General features: G+C 36.0%; 1 protein-coding gene across 2 annotated transcripts in view; it reads right to left on the reverse strand.

Moving 5' to 3' along the window:
* Window positions 1–4518: 4518 nt before the first annotated feature.
* The window catches only part of MED13 (mediator complex subunit 13), a 93105-nt gene continuing 78208 nt past the window's right edge, over window positions 4519–19415 (reverse strand). For both annotated transcript variants that reach the window (XM_061175162.1, XM_061175163.1), the window contains 7 exons: window positions 18874–19016; window positions 12809–12967; window positions 12506–12691; window positions 10369–10517; window positions 8537–8710; window positions 5795–5895; window positions 4519–5127 (listed from right to left, as the gene is read on the reverse strand). In XM_061175162.1, the coding sequence (XP_061031145.1) occupies window positions 4995–5127; window positions 5795–5895; window positions 8537–8710; window positions 10369–10517; window positions 12506–12691; window positions 12809–12967; window positions 18874–19016 (1045 nt within the window). In that variant the 3' untranslated portion in view covers window positions 4519–4994. The remainder of the gene's footprint in view (window positions 5128–5794; window positions 5896–8536; window positions 8711–10368; window positions 10518–12505; window positions 12692–12808; window positions 12968–18873; window positions 19017–19415) is intronic.

Consider the following 19415-nt stretch of genomic DNA (forward strand, 5'->3'; position numbering starts at 1 on the left):
GAATTCTTAACAAATATTGAAGAAAAAATATCATTTCCTTCAGTAAGCCACTCAAAATAGGATTTTTCAGAGATTGGTTTTCAATACTTAAAACCACAAACAGTAAAGAAAGGGTGTATGTAGTTGGGCAACAAGTGAGTACCCCTCCCCCCCAAAAGCTTGATTTGCAGTTATTTATTTTAAATTATTTATTTGGCTGCACCGGGTCTTAGTTGCTGCACATGGGATCTATTATTTTTAGTTGCAGCATGCAGGATCTAGTTCACTGACCAGGGATCGAACCCGGGCCCCCTGCATTGGGAGCATGGAGTCTTAACCACTGGACCACCATGGAAGTCCCTGCAGTTATTTTTAGTTATACATAAAGTTAAATTGTTTTAAAAGTTAGAAAAATAATCAGAGGTAATATAAACCATAAGACAAAAAAATTTAAAAGTTCCAACAACATACAGGATTCTTTGTTTTTACTTCCGCTGTCAGAAACGATTTTAAAATGACCACAATTCTGGGATCTGTCCTTACTCAGCTTAAGTTTGGACAAAAATATTTTAAACAGCAGCTTATAAAAAATGTGCAGAGCTATTTTCAGTGGGTTGTTCATATGTGAACACTTTTCTGGGAGTTCCCTGGCAGTCCAGTGGTTAGGACTCCATGCTTTCACTGCCAAATGCCCAGGTTCAATCCCTGGTCCGGGAACTAAGATTCCCCCAAGCCGTGCGGCGCAGCCAAAAAAAAAAAAAACACCCCACTTTTCTTATGTTTCAAAAACATCTGCGTGATTTAAAAAAATAGGACAGAACTAAGCTTTAAATATTTGAAGGTAACTTGTTTAGACTAGAAAACTGGTATCAAACTGATCAGCCTAAAAGGAATTAATATGTAGGTACATATACAATTTTCCTGTATATTATACACTGAGGTATGATTAAAATCTTTAAAAAAATAAAATACTTCAGACGAAGAAGTTGAAACTCCATCAGTCAGTTTTTAGGTTGCCCCTTTTCATTTATAAGTGACATAAAAATACTACTACTTTTTACACAAATTTAAGACAAATATTTTCAACAGAATGAGACACCACAATGAAGGCTTCATGAATAATTTATTCCATTTGAAGTTTTTTTTTGTTTTTGTTTTTTTTAAAAAGTATAAACCTTTTCATTTCCTCAATCACAATTTGTACAACTCAGTGTTATGGCATTCGGCAGCAATAGTGTTTGTTCCTTCTTCTTTTTTTGTCGCGTTAAAGAAAAAAAAAAAAAAGCAATTGGACCATATTAAATCTCACTGCTAAACAACAACTTTAAAACGCCCCTTCATAAAGTGACCAAGCTATTTTGAGAGAGTTGATGCTGACACGTCCAGTAATGACATTACAATTTGTAGTTTAAACTCAGTAACTTTAAGGTCCACAAATCCAGTTTACTTTGAAAACTAAAGCTATTTTAAAACTTCATGAATACATCAACCTGAGGAGTATTTTAGGTCCCAAATCCAGTTTCTAAATTAATACTCCACAAAAAAGAAAACATATATATAAAAATTTAAACACAGTTCTGGGCCCATTAAAACACCAAGAAAAATCGAAAGGTTAAGATTTCTAGCAGATTTTTTTGAGGGGTGGGGGGAAACCAAAAAAAAAATGTATGTCAAAAACATTTTTCCTTAATTTAGACAAACTAAACTCTTAAGAGGAAACCCAGACCAAAACATCACTCATGCAACATTAAATGTATTAATAGACTGATATGCGATGCCATAGTGGATGAATAGCAAATTATATGATGCAACAGCATTTAAAAACTTCCTTTTAATGTATTCAATTTGAACATTTTAAATAATGCAACATAGTACTTTGATATTACAGTATTAACATAGTGCTTGATTAAAGATCTGCAAATCTTTGTAGTAACACATTAAGTTAAAAAATTACCTCAGAAGGTAAATATGAAGACGAAAGGAGAATATTTTAATACAGTAATCTGTGCCATACTGACAATTGAGTACGAATACAGCTGAGGATAGTTGACTAAGTAGTAAGAGCTTAATTTTAGTGGTTTAAGAAAAGTTAGAAAGATTTAAAAATTACAGCTACTTTAAAATTTAAGGATTACATATAAGTACACTTGGTGGCCTTCTGGCCAAACAATAAGGTGTACAGAAATTTATTCATACAGTGTTAATTCACAGTCCTGATAACTGAATGGCTTGCATAAGAAAGGTATGGCTAGATGTTTCTCACTGGCTGGAAGCAGACATTATATAACTAATCTTTTAAAATGCCAAAATATTCAACTCCCACCCTGCTTTGTAATGGATAACTGCACAAAAAACAGACATTAGCACTGCAACAAAGAAGTCAAGGTGTTGGTGATCAATTGGTATAAAGTATATTACTTTGCTTACCTATTTAAACAAAACAAAACAAAACTACCCATACTTGTCTGTGACAGTACATTAGTAGTCAGATCCATCATCCTGCATGAAAGGCTTAATTTATTTTTTTTTCCTGAAACAAATCTCCTGACCTTTTCTAATGGCTATTTAATAATTTTCTATTTGAGTGTGAATTTATATATGAAGGGCAGAAAAAAAATCTCATCAGTAAATCCTGTATATTTGGGAACTATTCCCTGATTCCCAGATAAAAAGGAATTGTATAATGGGTTCCTTCCTTATGGCTCCATATAAAAGAAACTCTCAGGGAGTAATTTTTAAAAAATCTGTTTTCAAACTGAGGTGTGGTTACTATAGGCTAGTGATTTAAACAATTGAGAATACAGCTTTTATTGTAAGAGTCACTATTGAGTTAATAAAATATATAAAAAAGGATACTGTTTTAATAGAAATTCCAAATAAGCATCTTTCCCCTCAAATCTCAGACAAGTTTTTTTTTAAAGTACAGAAAAAAACATGCCAACATAATCTGTAGTGTGTTAGCATAATTTAAGAACAAATGCAGAGATGTGATCTTTAAATTTTAACTTCAAAATATGCTGACCATTGGGATTGCATTATAATTTTGAAGAAATGATCAGAAACCTCTGTCACCAATTGTTTTTTTCTATAGGAAAAACAAGACTTGCTAATGTTTCAATATACACAATTTGAAGAAATTATATTGTTCATAAGAAAGTGGTATTTAAGCTAAGCATATAGTATTTACAAAACAAGTTTCAGTTAAAAAAACAAACAAAAGCCAACCAAAAAACAACAAAACATACCAAATTACAGTTTTGTAAATACAATCAATTTTGTCCTTGTAGAGAATTAGTGAACATACAAATTCAAAATTTAGCTAGACTGCTTCCAAGAAAGACAGGTAGACTTGGCGACTGTGAATTCAAGTCAGCGACACAGGTAGGAGGCTAACTTGGACTCTCTTGTGAGCAGCACTGTAGAAAGCATTTTTTAAGGGGATAAAGCCTGCATGGAAGCAGTTATCTTGGCATGTGCAAACAAGAAGAGGGAAAGCTGTATTGAAGGAAGGGGTGAATTAAAGTCCCTAAAATTCAAGTCCCTTCTTTAGGGAGGTGAGAACCTCCTTGGCATATGCCCTGCCTTAATCTGAGCTGTGTTACAGAAAAGTACAGACTCTGGTGTTTGGGACTGCCATCTCCAAACCAAGAAAATTAAATAAATAAAAAGGCAAAAGGAAACAGGTTAAGTTTAGAAAATGGTTCTTTAACTAGTGGAATAGTCTGAATACCAGAATTCACTGAGGATCTATTTACACCACAGTTTGATTGCACTCACACATCCATACATATGCATACTCTCACACACATTCCCAATCTTTAATTAAAAAAAAAAAAAAAGTCAATCAAGAGTGACTGCTCTTAAAATAATTTGTAAAATGCCTAGAGCTGGGCTAAATTTCAACCTTATAGCAGATCCTGAAGATAATTTTCATAAGTAATAATATTCCCATGCCTAGATGTGCCACTGTTAAAACAACAACAAAAAATGTAAGCATGTAACATTGAACACCAAAATTAGTTTAAGCATTCAGTAGCAAATGTTTTTCTTGTAAAACTAAGTTTCTTTCACTGGAAATGGCCTGAAATATTAGTCATAGCCCTAAACCATAGTACAAAATATAACTGAAGAATTCTCATTTTATTCTAAGTTAAACCACCTAACAATATCACTTGTATATTGCCATCATGTTATTCTGTAAAGGTGTGACTGATATATAAAATGTTGTAAGACCCGGTACCTTTTCAATTTATAAACACAGTGAACTTCATTACTGTACATGTACTCTGCAACTACAGCTTAGCTGTAAATCCTCCACACACAATGGTATGGACATTATTCCCCCTCTATCCCCATTAAACTGTACATCAAGACAATACAAATTTACTGTCCCACCCACCCCCTTACAAAAAAATAATACTCTAAAAGCAACCCTACTGCAACTTTTTAATTAAGACGATTACATATATTTTAGACCAATTGCTTTAAAGCAAGAAGGCAGTATAAACCTTCTAGGAAAATTTTTATAAAAGAGGTTAAGAAATATAAGACAATTTATACATTTAAAAACTTACAATAAATAAGAGATGCAGGCATTTTGAATACTAGATACTATAATCCAATACAAGAACATCTTGATGTTCTGAAGCCGTATGTTGAAATTCATTGTTCCTCATGTTTCCTTCTCCATGCTTTTAATATTCATTTAACATGACTGGGTACTATGGCTCATTACTTTTCACAAATACTGTGACTGGAAAAAAAAGGTTAATTTTGCTACGAAAATGTTATAATACGCTTTGTATGATCAATCATCATCCTAAAGAGTTCAGTATAGTCAATGAAAAATAACAGGGTTATCGCCCATACCCCCAAGTCAAAACAATATTTGTTGAAGTAATAAGAATTAGACCCCATCACAAATGACTTTCACTGAGAAGATAATTGTAACTTAATCTTGCAGCGAAATATCTTTTTCCCTTGTTCTTTTCTTGCACAGTTCCATCAAATGAAGATCACAGCATATTCATGATAAAGTTATATAACTGATTCAGCACCACAAAATGAATTGGGAGACATGAGCGTCTGTCCTGGATTGCAGGGTCACAGGTTAGCCAGGAGAGTGCATTGTACTGTTCCAAAACAAACCTGAAAAGCAAGTAAACTATATAAGTCATGTATTTACTTGTGCTTTAAATTCTGGAAGCAATTTCCAATGATGGCATCTAAGATTCAAAGTCAATTTAAAGAAAAAAGTGTAAGGTATGAAATAGAGAGTCTTGGGGAGACTAAAGAGAACTGATTTTCATTAAAATTGTTCTCAAAAATAGACTACAGGGCTTCCCTGGTGGCGCAGGGGTTGAGAATCTGCCTGCCAATGCAGGGGACACGGATTCGAGCCCTGGTCTGGGAAGATCCCACGTGCCGCGGAGCAGCTGGGCCCGTGAGCCACAATTACTAAGCCTGCGCGTCTGGAGCCTGTGCTCCACAACAAGAGAGGCCGTGATAGTGAGAGGCCCGCGCACCGCGATGAAGAGTGGCTCCCGCTTGCCACAACTAGAGAAAGCCCTCGCACAGAAACGAAGACCCAACACAGCCATGAATAAATAAATAAACAAAAATACTGAAAAAAAAAAAAAGTAGATTACACGTGTTAGAAAGAAAAGCACTCACTCTGAATGACATATAATTCATCTAGCAATCCAAGGGTGCACAACTGTAAACTACCGCCAAAAATGAGAAAAATACATAAAGATCAACATTGTATTCTTGCAAAGTTGTTATGGAGAACTCTTAATGGTAAAAAGAGCTGTACCTGAGGACATCTGAAGTCTGATTTGAGTCAAGTGGGTGGGAGTGTTTACTGTGAAGCAGCTCGTCAGATTGCACTGAAGGCACGTGGAGGTGCAAAGAGGCCTAAAAAATAACAGGTAATCAGTCAGCCAAATGGAAAAAATCTGTTGGTTTTACCTTATTCTCGCAAGGTCTCTTCATTGATGAAATACATTTTAGATCTATGTAATGAATGGGAGCCACTATAAACATGTTTGACCTTCTTCTTTAATTCATTACATAAGTAATTTTTAAGTGCGTAACTTAAAACTTTTTCAGCTTTATTGTTTTTGAGACCGCCTAATAATCCTGAAAAAAGGATCTCTAATTATTTGCTAAGTGTAACCTGCCTAGATGTGTAAAGTAAATGTTTAAGAAAGCACAAAATTGATAAACCTGAGTACAGTCTCTAGGTTACATAGACTACGCAAATTAACCTAGGTCTAGCACTGAAAAAAGTAACAGAAGTAAGCATATGCAAATATTTTACTTATAAAGCAATAAATCTTAAGCAGAGCTACCTCTGGTGGAATTGTGAGCACAGATGCATTCTTTTGCCCACTCAATTTCATAATGGAGGCTTAATAACAACTGGCACACCCATTTAGGTATGGCAATGAAGAGTGAAAGAAAGGAATGTGGTACTCTTTTCACATTTCAGTTCCTCGACCAGGGATCAAACCCGAGCCCCCTGCAGTGGAAGTGCACAGTCCTAACCACTGGACCACCAGGGAAGTCCCTGTAGAAACTCTTGACAGGTCTCATTCTGTATACTACTGTAAAAGGTACTATTTTATATTTAGGTGTTCTCTCCTCTACAATTGTAATATATGTATAAAATCTTGTTGTATATTCAGAAATATAACCAAAAATATGTTTCAACTGCCCATAAACTCTTGATTTGAGTTATAAGCAAAAGTCTCTCATGTGGCAGATCACTACAAATAAATGAATGTAATTAGTACCAGTGCTCTAATTTCAATGATAAAAAGATTTTTAATCATCTAGGTAACAACCTATTTTTTTCCCAAGCCAAGAGAAACATACCAGATGGTTTTATTTGCCTATGGTATAGAAATAAAACGGGATGTATGAAAACAAAAGGTGAACAAAATTATGGTAAGTTATGCCTTACCTGATAATTCAGACCAGACCAGAAGTCCTAATCTTGTTACACTGTATCTGAGGGTGAATGCCCACTTTACACTATCCTCTCTGCAAATATTGAGTAGAAAAGAATCTGGATAGTCCCTTGGACTTTTTGTGAAGTGGTGTTTCTTAAAAATATGTTCTGTGAAACACTATTAATAGGTGTTACACAACACTTTTCCTGTGTATTAAAGTAAGTTTGGGAAATGGTAGGTAAACAATGTTATTTGCTGCTGTTTTTCAGAGCTTTTAACGTGTATTCTAACAACAAAAGGGGGGTGGGGGCAGAAAGCACATGTAGCACTTCCGAAAGGACCAAAGAACCCTTTGTTTTGTAGAAACTCCAAGGATTACTATGATGCAGAAACCCCCTTGGGAATATGTTCTTGTAATGAGAGCTGTATAGACCATTGCACAAAGAATAGACTGGAAGGGGAAGAAAAGTCATATGCTAAAACTATTACCTTGGCCGACACTCTCTAACTATATTACCTCACTAATAGTCAATTCAGATCAACAGCTCTTGTATTCTTCATGAATGTGCCACAGCAATTCACTGCTTAATCACAAATGTCACTGACTCAATGGTATGTGAGCCAAGGGAATCAAGATTTAATAGCAACAGGCTTAAAAGACAGCAACAAGCCTATTGGTTAAAGTACCCACTAATATATAACCCTAAAAAACTAAAGCATACTATTCAATTTTTACCCTACAAATAAAAATCAGTTGGCAAGTAGTTCAGTTAGCATGATTTATGGACTAAATCAGTCAACTTCTGGTGGGTTTATATAAGTGAAATCAGATCTAAATCTGTTATTTTGGAATAGTAGTAGTAGCAGCAGGAACAAACTCTAGATAGGGCTTTCACGTCTCGTTTTACCATTTTATGATTTATCTCAACCTTGTTATATCACTTGCTAATGAATTTGTTTCGATAAAATAAGTCACTATGGGTCTGAGAATCTCATTACTTGAAAACCACTCAATAGTTTTAAAAGCAATTTACACAAAGCTAGAAAGCTTTTTTAAGGAGGTAGTAAATGGATCTAAATATCAAATATTTTTACAAAGATTATGAAACCTTTAATTCCCAAAATAATGAGGCATAATAGGAGTGCAGAATGACATAATTCAAAGAATAACACTATATAATCATGAAAAGATCTGGGTTTTAATCTTGAGGCTACTACCAATTTATGACTGGACAAATGAGTTTTCCTGAACTTTTAATATGCTCACCGAGAAAATGAAGAAGTTAGATTAAGGGTAATATAAGGTTTCTCCCAGCTCTAAACGTCTATACGTGCAGCTGAAAATAACTAAGAGTAAGGGTCCCAGAAATTCGACTTAAAGTTATTAAAGGTTTAAACTTAATATGAATTTAAGAATTACAGTTGTTTCATAATTAGATTCATAATTCTATCTGTAATCTTGTCTAGAGAGTCGTATATGGCAATGCATTTAAGACCTCAGACAAAAGCTACAAGAGTTCAAAAAGCCACTTCTGTTTCTTAGGACTTAAGCCGTCAATTAGCATTACTTAGGAATTCGCAAAAAAAAAAAAAAGCAATACCTTAAGAAAAAGGGGACACTGATATTGTGCTTGAGGACATGCTGACCAGAACCAGTCAGGTAACGGACCCGCTTTGGCAGTTGATACAAAGTAACCAAGGGCCAATGGTTGCTGAAGAATATTAGTTACTTCATCATGAGATTCTGTTGAAAGTAGCCGATCAGTACCCTGACCCTTAAAAAGACAAAATTAAAACTGTGTTAGTTCATTTGATATAGCTAGCACTAGCTATAAATACAGAATGGTTTATGGCAATCAGGCTCATTATTTTATTACTTCAATTTAAAAAATACTGAAGGATATTTTAGAAAGTCAATTGCTATGTATCATAATTCGCATTAAATAATGAGTTTTAAGAGTTGCATGAGGAAATGAATATACCAACTATTTAACAAGTTTGTATTATTATGTCAAGCCCGTGTTCAGTGTGTGTGTATATAAACCTTTGCATCTGACTGAAAAATACAAAATATTCAATGAACTTTCTAACTTATTTCCTAATACGCCCTCAACTAACTCCTGACCATCACACCCCAATCCAAAAGGTGGATTAAATTTAGCTTTGTTTACCTAGCACTACCTATAGAATTCAGTTAATAGTGTTTTGGAAAGAAATATGGCAACATGAAGAGACAACTATTAAGTGATGCTCACATCCTTTAGATTAGTCAATGCATTCTTTGGTATTTATTTTAAGGAAACATAAAAAGAAGAAAAATGATATACATGGAAATGCTCATTCCAATTATTACTTAAAACAGAAAAAAATAAAAGACTTAAATGTCCAACGTTTGGGGAATGATATAACAAATTATGGTAAAGCAACAATGTAACACAAAAAAGCTGCTAAGGGAATTCCCTGGCGGTCCAGTGGTTAGGACTCCATGCTTCCACTGCAGGGGTACACGCATTCGATCCCTGGTCAGGGAACTATAAAAAGCTTATACTTTTTGAAAGCTGCAACATGTGAAAGGAAGGTAATTTGCTAAAAGCAAAAATGGTTTCTGGGAATTCCCTGGAGGTCCAGTGATTAGGACCCCGCACTTTCACTGCCGAGGGCACGGGTTCAATCCTGGTCTGGGAACTAAGATCTCGCAAGCTGCACAGAGCAGCCAAAACAAAGGTAAAACTGATTTTAGTAAAGAGGTATGATTATTGGTGCTTTTCCTTATATATTTTTTCTTTTTTTTCCGTAATCTCATTTGTTTCCAGTTAAAAAGAAAAAGGAGGAAAGTATGCAAGGTAAGGTTGGACAAAGATGCCTTTTTATTTTAAACTTATGTACATTACAATAATCAAATAACCACTATATATAATTTCATTCAAATAATGATGTTATTCAAATGAAGCCCAATTAGTTTTGAGTTCAAATAGAAGGACAAGACAGCCTGCTTCCATAGCTGCTAAAAATAAGGGGGTGGGGGGGCACGCGAGGGTCAGTGTTTTTTCTGTTCTTATTAGAAAATTATTTCCTTTATGTTCCTTGTCACAGCCCTGATACGAATGGCAGCTCTTAGAGTAATATACTGATTCTCAGATAATATAATCCTACATCCTGCTATGGTGAAGTAGCAGGAAAACTATTAATATAAAAGAAGGATTAATGCCAAGTAGTCTAGAAAATACAAAGTCCAAGAAAGCAGAACCTTAGAGACTCTCTTAATAACGTACAACTCAACATACTGATGTCTCTAAGGTAGAAGTACACGAATGTACTGCTGTAATGTTCTTGCTAATTTTCAAGGAAAAAAAGTGTTCTATTTCATTGATATAATCCGTTACTAAGTTAATGAATGACATTTAGATAAACTGAACTTTTATAACAGGGTTACCTTGCCAGCATCACCTCCATGGGGGTAATGAGATCCTGGAGAATGAACAGGAGATCCCGTTGGAGATGCAGGAAGGATATTAATGATATCAGGGTCAAGATCATCTCCTGTGTCTAACAAATCAAAGATACCCATTCCATCTGCTCCATCTATACAGAAGGAAGAAAAAAATTAAATACTCCATTTTTCATATCCTATGGTCATTTACAGGAGAGAGTTAATGGATTTTAACCAAAATGAGTTAATGTAATCAACATTTACCGAATGTCTACCATGTGCCAACTATTGTGCTGGGAGCCAAATAATCAACTATGCATAAATAAGCATGTGGTAGTCTGAATAATGGCCCCCCCAAAGATGTCCAAATCCTAATCCCAGGAATCTGTGGATATGTTACCATAAAGAACTTTGCAGATGTGATCAAGCTAAAGATCTTGAGATGGGGAGATTATTCTGGATTATCCAGGTGGGTCAAATGTAATCACAGGGGTCCTAATAAGAGGGAGGCAGTACCATTAAGAGTCAGTGAAGGGCTTCCCTGGTGGCGCAGTGGTTGAGAGTCTGCCTGCTAATGCAGGGGACACGGGTTTGAGCCCTGGTCTGGGAAGATCCCATATGCCGCGGAGCAACTGGGCCCGTGAGCCACAACTACTGAGCCTGCGCACCTGGAGCCTGTGCTCCGCAACGGGAGAGGCCGCGATAGTGAGAGGCCCGCGCACCGCGATGAAGAGTCGCCCCCGCTCGCCGCAACTAGAGAAAGCCCTAGCACAGAAACGAAGACCCAACACAGCCATAAATAAATAAATAAATAAAGCTAGGCTAAAAAAAAAGTCAGTGAAGATGTGACTATTCTAAACTGCTCGCATTGAAGATGAAAAAAGGGGCCATGAGAAAGAGATGTAGGTGGTCTCTAGAAGCTGGCAAAGGCAAACAAACAGATTCTCCCTTACAGCCTCTAGAAAGAACCAACCCTGCAGACACCTTGACTTTATAGCCCAGTAAGACTGAGTTTGGACTTCTGACTTCCAGAACTGTAAGATAGTAAATGTGTGTTGTTTTAAGCCACTAACCATGTGGTAATTTGTTACAAATAGCAATAGGAAACTAATACAAATGCTGGGAATGAAAACATATTTAAAATGAGACTATTCACGACTAATTCCTTAATTCTTTACTATTAAAATATTCAAGTTACCATATAACACACTAAAAGAGGAGAATAATTAATACCCATACTTGTGATTTTAGAGATATGCCATTTTCTAAGGTAACCACTCAGAGCAACAATGGAATATCACTTATTTTCTCTTCTACTAAAATGCAATCAATAGGTTCATCTAGAAAACTTACAAATTACTATATTATTCTGGCAAATCAAAATACAAAAGAATATAAAATGACCTGCAAAGTTCATGTACAGGTAACTCAACAGCACATACATAAACCTGTACAAATATTTTATGATCCACGTTGGCTTTTAAAATAAGTAAACATTTATGGGATAATTCATAGCACTAGTTCTGATATCAATAAGGTAGAAGAACGGTTGTATTAGTTTCCTGTTGCACTTCAACAAACTACCACAAACTCGTCGACGTGAAACAACATACATTATTCTCTTACAGTTCTGGGGGCGAGAAGTCCAAAATCGGTTTTACTGGGTTGAAATCAAAGTGTTAGTCATTAGGCCAAAATGAAGGTACTGGCAGGGCTATGCTCTCCCTTGAGGCTCCAGGGGAAAATCTGTTTCCTTGTCTTTTCCAGCATCTGGATCCATCTTCAAAGTCAGCAGCATAGTCATTTCTCTCTGACTTTGCTTTCCTCTGTTTCCACCACATGCCCTTCTCTTTTGTATACAGTCAAATTTCTCTCTATCTCCCTCTTATAAGGATCTATAAGATTGCATTTTGGGCCCACCTGCATAAGCCAGGATAATCTCTCCATCTTAGGATCCTTAATTTAATCAGATCTGCAAGTCTTTTTTTTGGGTGGGGGAGGGCATATAAGGTAACATTCACAGGTTTCAGGAACATTCACAGGACATAGATGTTTTGGGAGGTATTATCCAGCCTATAATCAGCCACAATCATCCACATTTATTTTATATTTGCAAACCTGTACAGAACAATCCACCTACCATTGTTGGGATTGAAAGCTAAGTCCAAATTTTCAGTGGTATAAGTAGCTGAAGCTACTTGCACAGAAGCAGAAGTAGGAAACACAAGTATATGAGTACATGATGTATCCTGTGGGGTATTAAGCTGAGACGTCTGCATGTTTAGAGTGGTGCTTCTTCCAAATACAGAACCAGTTGACACAGAATCTGGAAAGAAAATGAAAGGTATTTTTTCTTTTAATAAATGAAAAATCGATTTTACAAAATACTTAGAAACTTAAGTGCATAAAGAATTAAATCTGATATAAACTAAAGATACCTAACCTGGCATAATAACAAAAGAGCCTTGGGGTTCCATTGCTACCAAGCAAGCACTGAGAATGCTGGGAGAGTCTGCAGCAGATATACCACACATTCTACACATGTCTTTCAGCCTTTTACTTAGAGACTGCAAGTTTCGACGACTCAGCAAACAGCTCCAATCTGTGGGTATCAACAGTAAAAACAAAATAATATCCAAAGTAACAGCATTGTTAACACTGTATAGAACAAAAAGTTAAAACATAATGGTTTTAAAATTAATGTATTCCTCAAGAGTCATCATTAAGTCAAAAAACTCTTATTGCTGACTTTACTCAACATCCTTTATCCCAACTTTAATGTACATCAGTATCAATTAGTATCTGCTGAACATAGGATGAGTTGCACACTAAGCAGAAAGGGGGAAAAAATGGAAGATGACAAGAATAGTAGTAATAACACTGATATAAAGTTCCAATATGTCCTTTTAAATCTGAGTTAAGCCATTTGTGGACTGGACATATGTGGTTCCTCTTTAAAAACAAAACAAAAAACTAGATTTTTATAACCTTTGCATTTTATTCAGTACCTATTCCTAGATATGGTTGGAATAGTATATGAATTAACATAAAACAGAAATTTACCATTCTCCTGCAAAGTATTGCTTACAAACAGCAGAAGCAAGAAGAACTACAATCCTGCAGCCTGTGGATCAAAAACCGCATTCACAGAAAGACAGACAAGATGAAAAGGCAGAGGCCTATGTACCAGATGAAGGAAGAAGATAAAACCCCAGAAAAACAACTAAATGAAGTGGAGATAGGCAACCTTCCAGAAAAAGAATTCAGAATAATGATAGTGAAGATGATCCAGGACCTCGGAAAAAGAATGGAGGCAAAGATCGAGAAGATGCAAGAAATGTTTAACAAAGACCTAGAAGAATTAAAGAACAAACAAACAGAGAAGAACAATAAAATAACTGAAAAAACTGCCCTAGAAGGAATCAATAGCAGAATAACGGAGGCAGAAGAACGGATAAGTGACCTGGAAGACAGAATGGTGGAATTCACTGCTGCGGAACAGAATAAAGAAAAAAGAATGAAAAGAAATGAAGACAAAGAGACCTCTGGGACAACATTAAACACACCAACATTCGCATTATAGGGGTCCCAGAAGGAGAAGAGAGAGAGAAAGGACCAGAGAAAATATCTGAAGACATTATAGTCGAAAACTTCCCTAACATGGGAAAGGAAATAGCCACCCAAGTCCGGGAAGCACAGCGAGTCCCACACAGGATAAACCCAAGGAGAAACACGCCGAGACACATAGTAATCAAATTGGCAAAAATTAAAGACAAAGAAAAATTATTGAAAGCAGCAAGGGAAAAATGACAAATAACATACCAGGGAACTCCCATAAGGTTAACAGCTGATTTCTCAGCAGAAACTCTACAAGCCAGAAGGGAGTGGCATGATATACTTAAAGTGATGAAAGGGAAGAACCTACAACCAAGATTACTCTACCCAGCAAGGATCTCATTCAGATTCAATGGAGAAATCAAAAGCTTTACAGGCAAGCAAAAGCTAACAGAATTCAGCACCACCAAACCAGCTCTACAACAAATGCTGAAGGAACTTCTCTAAGTGGGAAACACAAGAGAAGAAAAGGACCTACAAAAACAAACCCAAACCAATTAAGAAAATGGTCATAGGAACATGCATATCGATAATTACCTTTAACGTGAATGGATTAAATGCTCCAACCAAAAGACACAGGCTTGATGAATGGATACAAAAACAAGACCCATATATATGCTGTCTACAAGAGACCCACTTCAGACCTAGGGACACATACAGACTGAAAGTGAGGAGACGGAAAAAGATATTCCATGCAAATGGAAATCAAAAGAAAGCTGGAGTAGCAATACTCATATCCGATAAAATAGACTTTAAAATAAAGAATGTTACAAGAGACAAGGAAGGACACTACATAATGATCAAGGGATTAATCCAAGAAGAAGATATAACAATTATAAATATATATGCACCCAACATAGGAGCACCTTGATACATAAGGCAACTACTAACAGCTATAAAAGAGGAAATCGACAGTAACACAATAATAGTGGGGGACTTTAACACCTCACTTACACCAATGGACAGATCATCCAAAATGAAAATAAATAAGGAAACAGAAGCTTTAAATGACACAATAGACCAGATAGATTTAATTGATATTTATAGGACATTCCATCCGAAAACAGCAGATTACACTTTCTCGTCAAGGGCGCACAGAACATTCTCCAGGATAGATCACATCTTGGGTCACAAATCAAGCCTCAGTGAATTTAAGAAAATTGAAATCATATCAAGCATCTTTTCTGACCACAACACTATGAGATTAGAAATCAATTACAGGGGGAAAAAAACGTAAAAAACACAAACACATGGAGGCTAAACAATACATTACTAAACAACCAAGAGATCACTGAAGAAATCAAAGAGGAAATCAAAAAATACCTAGAGACAAATGACAATGAAAACAACGACAATCCAAAACCTATGGGATGCAGCAAAAGCAGTTCTAAGAGGGAAGTTTATAGCTATACAAGCCTACCTCAAGAAACAAGAAAAATCTCAAATAAACAATCTAACCTTACACCTAAAGGAACTAGAGAAAGAAGAACAAACAAAACCCAAAGTTAGCAGAAGGAAAGAAATCATAAAGATCAGAGCAGAAATAAATGAAATAGAAACAAAGAAAACAACAGCAAAGATCAATAAAACTAAAAGCTTGTTCTTTGAGAAGATAAACAAAATTGATAAACCATTAGCCAGACTCATCAAGGAAAAGAGGGAAAGGACTCAAATCAATAAAATTAGAAGGGCTTCCCCAGTGGCGCAGTGGTTGAGAATCTGCCTGCCAATGCAGGGGACACGGGTTCGAGCCCTGGTCTGGGAAGATCCCACATGCCGCGGAGCAACTAGGCCCGTGAGCCACAACTACTGAGCCTGCGCGTCTGGAGCTTGTACTCCGCAACAAGAGAGGCCACGACAGTGAGAGGCCTGCGCACCGCGATGAAGAGTGGCCCCCGCTCGCCGCAACTAGAGAAAGCCCTCGCACAGAAACGAAGACCCAACACAGCCAAAAATAAATAAATAAATTTAAAAAATAAAACAAAAAACAAAATTAGAAATGAAAAAGGAGAAGTTACAACAGACACCGCAGAAATACAAAGCATCCTAAGAGACTACTGCAAGCAACTCTATGCCAATAAAACGGACAACCTGGAAGAAATGGACAAATTCTTAGAAAGGTATAACCTTCCAAGACTGAACGAGGAACAAATAGAAAATATGAACAGACCAATCACAAGTAATGAAATTGAAACTGTGATTAAAAATCTTCCAACAAGAAAAGTCCAGGACCAGATGGCTTCACAGGTGAATCCTATCAAACATTTAGAGAAGAGCTAACACCTATCCTCCTCAAACTCTTCCAAAAAATTGCAGAGGAAGGAACAATCTCAAACTCATTCTATGAGGCGACCATCACCCTGATACCAAAAGCAGACAAAGATACTACAAAAAAAGAAAATTACAGACCAATATCACTGATGAATATAGATGTAAAATCCTCAACAAAATACTAGCAAACAGAATCCAACAACACATTAAAAGGATCATACATCATGATCAAGTGGGATTTATCTCAGGGATGCAAGGATTCTTCAAATATATGCAAATCAATCAATGTGATACACCATATTAACAAACTGAAGAATAAAAACCATATGATCATCTCAATAGATGCAGAAAAAGCTTTTGACAAAATTCAACACCCGTTTATGATTAAAAACCCTCCAGAAAGTGGGCATAGAGGGAACCTACCTCAATATAATAAAGGCCATATACGACAAACCCACAGCAAACATCATTCTCAATGGTGAAAAACCAAAAGCATTTCCTCTAAGATCAGGAACAAGACAAGGATGTCCACTCTCACCACTATTATTCAACATAGTTTTGGAAGTCCTAGCCATGGCAATCAGAGAAGAAAAAGAAATAAAAGGAATCCAAATTGGAAAAGAAGTAAAACTGTCACTGTTTGCAGATGACATGATATTATACACAGAGAATCCTAAAAATGCCACCAGAAAACTACTAGAGCTAATCAATGAATTTGGTAAAGTTGCAGGATACAAAATTAATGCACAGAAATCTCTTGCATTCCTATACACTAATGATGAAAAATCTGAAAGAGAAATTAAGGAAACACTCCCATTTACCATTGCAACAAAAAGAATAAAATACTTAGGAATAAACCTACCTAGGGAGACAAAAGACCTGTATGCAGAAAACTATAAGACACTGATGAAAGAAATTAAAGATGATACCAACAAATGGAGAAATATACCATGTTCTTGGATTAGAAGAATCAATATTGTGAAAATGACTATACCACCCAAAGCAATCTACAGATTCAATGCAATCCCTATCAAATTACCAATGGCATTTTTTACAGAACTAGAACAAAAAATCTTAAAATTTGTATGGAGACACAAAAGACCCCGAATAGCCAAAGCAGTCTTGAGGGAAAAAAATGGAGCAGGAGGAATCAGACTCCCTGACTTCAGACTATACTACAAAGCTACAGTAATCAAGACAATATAGTACTGGCACAAAAACAGAAACATAGATCAATGGAACAAGATAGAAAGCCCAGAGATAAAGCCACGCACCTATGGTCAACTAATCCATGACAAAGGAGGCAAAGATATACAATGGAGAAAAGACAGTCTCTTCAATAAGTGGTGCTAGGAAAACTCGACAGCTACATGTAAAAGAATGAAATTAGAACACTCCCTAACACCATACACAAAAATAAACTCAAAATGGATTCGAGACCTAAATGTAAGACTGGACACTATAAAACTCTTAGAGGAAAACACAGGAAGAACACTCTTTGACATAAATCACAGCAAGATCTTTTTTGATCCACCTCCTAGAGTAATGGAAATAAAAACAAAAATAAACAAATGGGACCTAATGAAACTTCAAAGCTTTTGCACAGCAAAGGAAACCACAAATAAGACGAAAAGACAACCCTCAGAATGGGAGAAAATATTTGCAAATGAATCAATGGACAAAGGATTAATCTCCAAAATATATAAACAGCTCATGCAGCTCAATATTAAAGAAACAAACACCCCAATCCAAAAATGGGCAGAAGACCTAAATAGACATTTCTCCAAAGAAGACATACAGATGGCCAAGAAGCACATGAAAAGCTGCTCAACATCACTAAATATTAGAGAAATGCATATCAAAACTACAATGAGGTATCACCTCACACCAGTTAGAATGGGCATCATCAGAAAATCGACAAACAACAAATGCTGGAGAGGGTGGGGAGAAAAGGGAACCCTCTTGCACTGTTCGTGGGGATGTAAATTGATACAGCCACTATGGAGAACAGTATGTAGGTTCCTTAAAAAACTAAAAATAGAATTACCATATGATCCAGCAATCCCACTACTGGGCATATACCCAGAGAAAACCATAATTCAAAAAGACACATGCACCCCAATGTTCATTGCAGCACTATTTACAATAGCCAGGTCATGGAAGCAACCTAAATGCCCATCGACAGACAAATGGATAAAGAAGATGTGGTACATATATACAATGGAATATTACTCAGCCATAAAAAGGAACGAAATTGGGTAATTTGTTGAGACGTGGGTGGTTCTAAAGACTGTCATACAGAGTGAAGTAAGTCAGAAAGAGAAAAACAAATATCGTATATTAACGCATGTATGTGGAACCTAGAAAAATGGTACAGATGAAACAGTTTGCAAGGCAGAAGTTGAGACACAGATGTAGAGAACAAACGTATGGACACCAAGGGGGGAAAGCCGCGGGGGGTGGTGGGGATGATGGTGTGATGAATTGGGTGATTGGAATTGACATGTATATACTGATGTGTATAAAATTGATGACTAATAAGAACCTGCTGTATAAAAAAGTAAAATAAAATTCAAAAAAACACAGAAATTTAAGTATTAAATAATAAAAGCACAATTTTACCTTTTAATTCTCCATGACCAATCCTTCCTAGACGGCCAATTACAACTCTCCATGGCAATGAACTCATTTGTACAAGTCCTAAGCACCACTCCCAAAGTTTCTGTAGACCAAATCTTCTAGCAGATCCTTTTTTCCGACGAGCCCTGTTGTATGGAATAGAGTCATAAATATTTCTAAAATTCCTATGATGACATTTCAAAAGAGCTCAAATTTGTGAAAAACTGGTCCCCTCATTTTAATGCTTGATATTTTTTACACAAGTCCTAAGCAAGAATATATATAAAATCACAGGTTTGGCATGATAGTTTGTAGTTTGTTTAATACATATTAAAATATATACTTAAAATTAAAAATTGTCCAAGAACCACCAAAATTCACCAGAAACACTGCTCTATACCAGAGATTGGCACACTTTTTCTTTAAAGGGCCAACATTTTAAGCTTTGCAGGCCATCAAGATTCTGCTGCAACAATTCAACCTGCTGCAGCATGAAAGCAGCCATGGACAATAATTAAACAAATGAGTGTGGCCAGATTTGGCCT

Source organism: Eubalaena glacialis, chromosome 19 (genome assembly GCF_028564815.1).
Source record: "Eubalaena glacialis isolate mEubGla1 chromosome 19, mEubGla1.1.hap2.+ XY, whole genome shotgun sequence".
NCBI classification, from domain to species: Eukaryota; Metazoa; Chordata; class Mammalia; order Artiodactyla; family Balaenidae; genus Eubalaena; species Eubalaena glacialis.